The sequence below is a fragment of the Lachnellula hyalina genome (genome assembly GCF_007821495.1).
Source record: "Lachnellula hyalina strain CBS 185.66 chromosome Unknown contig00156, whole genome shotgun sequence".
NCBI classification, from domain to species: domain Eukaryota; kingdom Fungi; phylum Ascomycota; class Leotiomycetes; order Helotiales; family Lachnaceae; genus Lachnellula; species Lachnellula hyalina.
This window is the reverse complement of record NW_022157270.1, coordinates 1-6852: the sequence shown is the minus strand read 5'-3', so window position 1 is coordinate 6852 and position 6852 is coordinate 1. Positions and strand designations below refer to the sequence as shown.

Sequence of the window (6852 nt, the reverse complement as noted above, 5' to 3'; positions counted from 1 at the left end):
CACCCAGAGATAGCCTGTTCAGCCAGTATTCCTCCAACCAGCAGTTCCAAGAATCTCTGGCTGTACTTGTCGTTGCCTGGCCTGCTGGCCTTTATTGGCGACTTCTTTCCAGTTGGCAAGGACGGCCTCGAGCTGCTTAGCAGAATCGGATTGGGTGGGCGCGTTTACTAAAGTCTTGATTCAGCCTACTCGGCGGCCTCTGACTTGTAGAATACTTTTGTTGCGTCCTCCGAAACTAAAAACGTTTTCCCCTATACAATCTTCCCCAGTTGCGAATGTGATAGGCCGTGTCGAAAGGCAAAGATTTCCAATCGTCAAGGAGGTTTGGAACCCAAGAAGGTAAACCCATATAGGCGAGTAGAATTTTGGCATCCACTGAGTAGATCAAGGCTTTTAGTTCTTGAAATCACACAGATGTCGTAGAGCGGCATGAAGATTTTCTCTGACTGGGAATCAATGACCCTCGAGAATGACAACTCTATTGTTGTTCGGGTCGCCCCAGGTATACGAGAGTGTATTGAAGTTCATGAGACCAGTTCGAAAGTAGGCAGAGCCCTCAAAGTCGTGATATCTTCATCGAGACCAATGTGTACTAGTTCGCATCTGATAGGATCCTCGTCCTTGAGGCTACTTTGTAGGGCCAGTACTCGAATTTCTCGGGCTCGGACATCCAGAGGTTGATATACAAACGGTGAACTGTTGAGAGTGCTTTCGGTTTTGTATATAGGCGCATTTGTTTGGGCGGGCTTTTGAATAGAAGCGGTCGAAGGAGTGGCGTCATGAATAGGCGGGCTTGTAAATGTAGGTTTATGAATAGTCCTATGATGGCTTTCTACTACTGGTATGCGGGAATTCTGGATAACTTGGTTAAGAGACGCTTCTGAACGACCCATCCGCTGCTCTAAATCTTCTATTCTACCGGTAAGTTCGTTTGAATCAACCGTTTTCGAGAACATCATATCAACTATAGTAATGAAAATGCCCTTCGCTTAAAATGTAAGTTCGCTAAATCTTCTAGGGAAATCTATCAAGGCTACTTGACCGACCTAGGACTTGATATATGCGATATAACGCTGTCCTTGAGGCACGCATCTATTCGGACGTAGACGTCTGGTAAGCACGGATGAAAGAGGCTGTGCTATAAATCGTATCTACCTATTGAAGAGTCATTCTGCGGATAGTTGAAGCTGTGTTATGAAGGTAAGTGGTGTTGTAGCCCGGTTAAACCGGTTTACCCGAACCGATATCAAGGCGGGGGTTTTCCGCGCTAGCGAATCTGGTAACGAGCTGTTGACCTGTTCAGGTCAAATTCTCTGACCGATGAAAGGGCATTGAATACATTCACGCCCTTGAAAGACCACTAGTCGGGCCTTATCAATATATCTACGTCGCTCGTTGTTAATATAAAGCCAGACAGCTAAGTGAAATCTGTTTGTTATTTCTCCTTTTTCTCTACAATCAAACTATTGTCCTCCTTTTTACCCCCCACCTTGCAACCACCGAATATGGATTCCAAACAGTTCAAGGAAGCTGCTGCCTCAGCAATTGACGAGAGTAAGCTGAGATAGGCCTTTTCAATACATGCTTGTTAACGAATCCAGTTGTAAATTACTACGACACGATAGAAGACCGCCGTGTTGTTTCCAATGTCGAACCCGGGTATCTCAAGAAACTTCTCCCGGAAGGACCTCCGCAAGATGGAGAATCGTGGGCAGATATCAAAAAAGATATGGAGACAAAGATTATCCCCGGTCTTACTCATTGGTATGTACGCAGATGTCTAATCCACGGTGATGCTAACAAGTCTAGGCAATCTCCCAACTTCATGGCATTCTTCCCTGCTTCCTCCTCTTTCCCCGGCATGCTAGGAGAACTCTACTCCGCAGCTTTCACAGCCCCCGCATTCAACTGGATCTGCTCCCCCGCCGTCACCGAACTCGAGACCGTCGTCCTAGATTGGCTTGCCAAACTCCTGAATCTCCCAGACTGTTACCTCTCCACGAGCCACGGCGGGGGAGTCATCCAAGGTTCCGCCTCAGAAGCAGTAGTCACTTCTATGGTGGCAGCCCGCGACAAATATCTGCGAGAAACGACTTCACATTTATCTGGTCTCGAACTCGAAGATGCGATCGCACACAAGAGGAGTAAAATAGTTGCATTGGGAAGCGAGATGGCACACAGCTCGACACAGAAGGCAGCACAGATATGCGGAGTCCGATACCGCTCTGTACCTGTCTCGAAAGAAGATGATTTTGCATTGACGGGAGCATATTTGGAAGAAACAATAAAAGTGTGCAAGGCCCAAGGTTTAGAGCCTTTCTTCCTTACGACGACTCTCGGGACCACATCAACCTGCGCGGTAGACGACTTTCCTTCTATTTCTGCTACTCTCGCCAAATATGCACCTGCCAATGTTCCCGGGGAAGTTTGGGTGCATGTTGATGCTGCGTATGCTGGTGCTGCCCTAGTGTGTCCAGAATTCCAACATCTGACCGCAGAATTCGAGCACTTCCATTCCTTCGACATGAACATGCACAAATGGCTACTCACAAACTTCGATGCTTCATGTCTCTTTGTCAGGAAGCGAAAAGACTTGATTGACGCACTCTCCATCATGCCAAGTTATCTCCGAAACGAGTTCAGTGACAGTGGCCTTGTCACCGATTACCGCGATTGGCAGATCCCTCTTGGGCGCCGATTCAGAAGTCTGAAAATTTGGTTTGTGCTACGGACATATGGTGTCAATGGACTTCAAGCACATATTAGAAAGCACATTAAGTACGGCGAAGTGTTTGCGGGATTGATCAAGTCGAGACCAGATATCTTCGACATGATCAGTGGGCCGAACTTCGCTTTGACGGTGTTCAAGATCGTCACGAAGAGCGGAGGAAAGGCGGAACAGGATAAGTTGACCAAAGAAGTTTATGAGTTGATCAATAAGCGAGGAGAAATCTTCCTTACTTCAGGTGTCGTTGGGGGTGATTATGCTATCCGGGTGGTCAGTGCCAATCCGCTGGCTGAAGAACGATTCCTTCACAAGGCTTTCAGAATCCTAGTGGCCACCACAGAGGAAGTTCGAGATGGGAAGACTGTCGAAAATGGCATCGATGGTGTACTCAAGGATTACAAGGGCGTTGGAGATGTGGCGATTGAAAAGGAGGCTGGAATCACAAAATAGATGTATATAAAAGTGAATAGAATTAGGGTTGGGGTATGGGTATGGAGTCAATATAGATCTCTTCTCTTCACAAACTCAATCCACCCTCCCACGAATCCTGCGATCAGCACCGGACGAGCGTCCAAGCAGCCTGCCCTGCCCCCTCACACTCAAGCTTCATAATCTGTCAAGCGTCCGCACATTTCTCAATCCAGCACAAAATGCCTCTCCTCTCTCCCCTCCACGCTGCCAGCGCAAGATTCAAAGTTGGGTAAAAATCCATCGCATCCTCCATGCCAACTACCCAATTCTCGTTTTCTTTCTTCTGGATGGCATCGATTGTCGGGGGTGGTAATCGTTTGAATAGAATAGGGGAGGGGATCCGGCTTGATGATGTCTTTTGGGTTGATTAAATGGTTCGAATCCATCTCCCTCCTTCCCTCTCTCTCTCTCCCTCTGAGTAGAATAGGGTCGCGGGAGAACTAAAAATATGCATAGGAAATCGCAGCCTCCTTCACTGGGACCAGTGATAAGGTAGGTTGTCCCTTTAAGTTGGAGGGGAGAGTCAGCAATGATAGTCTTGCTTTCTGAAGTCACTCCGTGTTGGGATGTTTTCGGTGAGTTGAAAATGAGGATTTGAGAGTGATTTTGGGTTTTGACTTTTCTATGGTTGGGGACAGACGATGATGGTAGTGAAGAAGAAGCAGATGGTAGCAAACTTCGAAGCAAACTAAAGATACAAATGACGCTCTAAGTAAGATTGTAACAGAGACAAAGGGTGGTTATGCAATGATATTACGGTTAGAGGCAGTCTTGTGGTCCCGTGTCCATATAATCGTGAAGCTATTCCCGACTCAACATCCCAGACCCGCAGAATAGAATTCCCACTGAAACGGATATTAACTGGACGACGGCTAGTAAGAAGGCGCGAATCTAATAAGATCTCCTCTGCCTGCGGGTATGCAAGTTGCAAGCCTGACGCCAAAACCTTTTGTAGATGGATTACTCAATCCTCTCTGAATGAGATTCCATCAATCATTCACGTTATTGTGAGACTTCCCTACGTCAATCATTTATTCCTTGACAAATTGTCGACTTTGGATTGGACAAGGAGGAAAATCTCATGCTCGGAGGAAGTCGGCGAGACAGTCGGGGCAAACTCGCGCTATCTCGCTATCATGTGACTAATAAAGGGATGATCATTCGATGTTATATATGTACAGTCATGTCTCCGGTTCTCTGGTATAAATTTATTTCTTCGTCATCTAGAGCAATCGATAAAAATTGGCAGGAAAAATCACAATAATACCACGATATGTTCACTCATCTCAAAAAGTTATGGAAGACCCTTACGACAGGATGGGTGCTTGAATATCCCAATAACGATAATGGCCCGTCTGACTTTTTTGATAAAAGGGATAGGCATCCGCAGGGGTGGACGCCACCGAAACCAGAGGATGAGTTGGAAAGGCGTTCACATTCGAGAGAGGGACGGGAATGATGCTCGTCAATCAAGAGAGAGGGAGGGTTAGTGGCGAAGGGATCTGCAAGATGCAAAGGGGATTGTCATCTCAAGGATTCATGAGAAGAATGCATGATCGGTAATTTCCATATTTGGCTCGAACATCTGGTGAGTTTTTGGGTTCGAAATCTAGTGTGAGCAGATGATTGACTGTAGTAGGCAGCGTACCCATTTTGACGAATCGTCCAACACATTCTGCGATCTGTCAATTTCGTACCAGCAATATCTTTCAGCGAACTGCAATGGGGTTGATTTTGGAGGGCGGAGTTATTTGAACGAATCTCTGTCTGCGGCTTCGGGGACGGCGTCAGAGTGCTACGGCGCTGGTGGTGCGTGTATATATGAGGGGCAATGTAACAATGATACTTGGAATTCTCCGTACGAATGAACCTCTGAGGCTGTGCACCAGGGCTTCTGGCCTTTGATGATTTTGGATTCTCAGATGCCATGCATCATTTCCTCCGAATATTTAAGTTGGTGGCATGCTCCACACCTCCTATAGGAAGAGACAGAGCATCCGATTCGATGAATTATTTCCGTAGCTTTGCTCTTTTTCGTTGAAGGCTTGGGAACGCCTCGTCCTTTTCGTAAATAGTGATTATCAGAAGCAAATTTGGGCAGCAATACATAAAGTAAGGATATTACAACTGGTAGGAAGGCATTTCTTTGCAAGTAAGTGTTAACTCGAAATCAACAATGCATATTATTTCCGGGCACGCCAGTGAGGCGGCTACACTTGTCAAACTTGGATCTGTATTCAGTAGCACTGCACTCACAGTAATGACATGCTACACAGCATTTGAGATCACACTTGATTCCTCACTAGTCCTAGCAGGCGCGATCGAAAGAGTAAAACATCAGCTTGGTAGTGCCATTGAAACTACCTGCAGTGATTCTGAAATTCTATTCTATCTAGTAATATGCCTGTAAGGATATCGTCGGTTCAGGGGGTCTAGATTTCCTTGTTGGTTACATCAGGTAGTACTCTGTGTAGTGCATCACACTCGGGCAGCATTCTACAGTAGACACAAGTCACTAGAGCCACTAACGTAGAGGACTTGTGTTTAGGCTAGCAAAAATATTTCGATAAAATATGAGGATGATACCGTGAAGCATCGTTGAATAATACGCCCAAATGACAAAGGAACAACTTGTACGTAAAATTTGAAAAGCATCAATACTTAGCAATATGCTGCTGGCCCAATAGAATTTTGAAAGCAGATCATTTTGAGGAGCACCTCCAAGACAGAATACATTCATGCAGTGCAAATTGCGAATTAAAAATAAAAATGTAAACGCAGTCTGTTCCGTCGTATCAGCAAAAAAGGTGCAGGCGCTGCGGCCTGCAGAGTTTTCAGAAATAGAAAAAAGGCAACTTAAAAGCTTCTTTAACTCCAACCAACAAGAATTAGTGGTAAATGGTAGATACCTGAGATGTGCATAAAATAATCCTTCAAAAAATCGCAAAACACTACAGAATGCTCCAAGTCAACCACGTGCAGTTCGCCCCCCCTCCGTCGCAGTGGCAACGTATGCGGTAGAAGCCCCTTTGGAATTCGGTTTCCGAATCATTATTGTCTCGATATTGTCTATAGCCCACAGAAGAGTACTGTTTGAGCCATTCTGCGGATCTCTCGTTTCTGGGTTTCAGAACACGCACAAGTCCTTCAATTCTTTCTGCTCATTTGTAAGCTGTGTAGGCTCGATGTGGGAGATACGGAGTACTAACTTCGCTCATCAATTTATGCGCGGGGACGAAGACTGTCCACTTGTTCAGTTTCAGCTGTGAAGGCGTTAGCATCTGTTTATTCGTTTGTTGGTTGGAACAGGGGAGTACTTCTTACCTGAACTTTGAAGTTTTTCTCCCCGTAGCGATTTTGAAGCTGATTCAGAAGCTTCTTCCGGTCTACGTAGGGCGTTGGAATTTGTTGTGCGGTGAGGTTGCAATCGGTAGCTTCGGCGTTTTCAGACATGTTTGGGTCAAGGCGGGTTTGACAATATCGAGGAATTGTTCTATCTGTCAACCTGGTGGCGAAGTATTCGGTGATAGTTTTGAGTATTTGAAAAAGCGAACTGTTGTCTCTGGAAATAAGCAATTAAAAATACGAGACATGGAATACGAAGCGCACAATACAGGCGCAAGGGGTGGTGAGCTTTTAATAACAGGGTCGTG

At 45.8% G+C, this 6852-nt stretch overlaps 1 protein-coding gene across 1 annotated transcript; it reads left to right on the top strand.

The window, feature by feature from the left end:
- Positions 1–1505: 1505 nt before the first annotated feature.
- Positions 1506–3178, top strand: LHYA1_G007733 (Tyrosine decarboxylase; the record flags this gene model as incomplete). The annotated part of the gene is made up of 3 exons (XM_031152660.1): positions 1506–1554; positions 1602–1764; positions 1810–3178. The coding sequence occupies 3 exons, from the start codon at positions 1506–1508 to the stop codon at positions 3176–3178; spliced, it is 1581 nt and encodes a 526-aa protein (XP_031002699.1).
- Positions 3179–6852: the final 3674 nt, after the last annotated feature.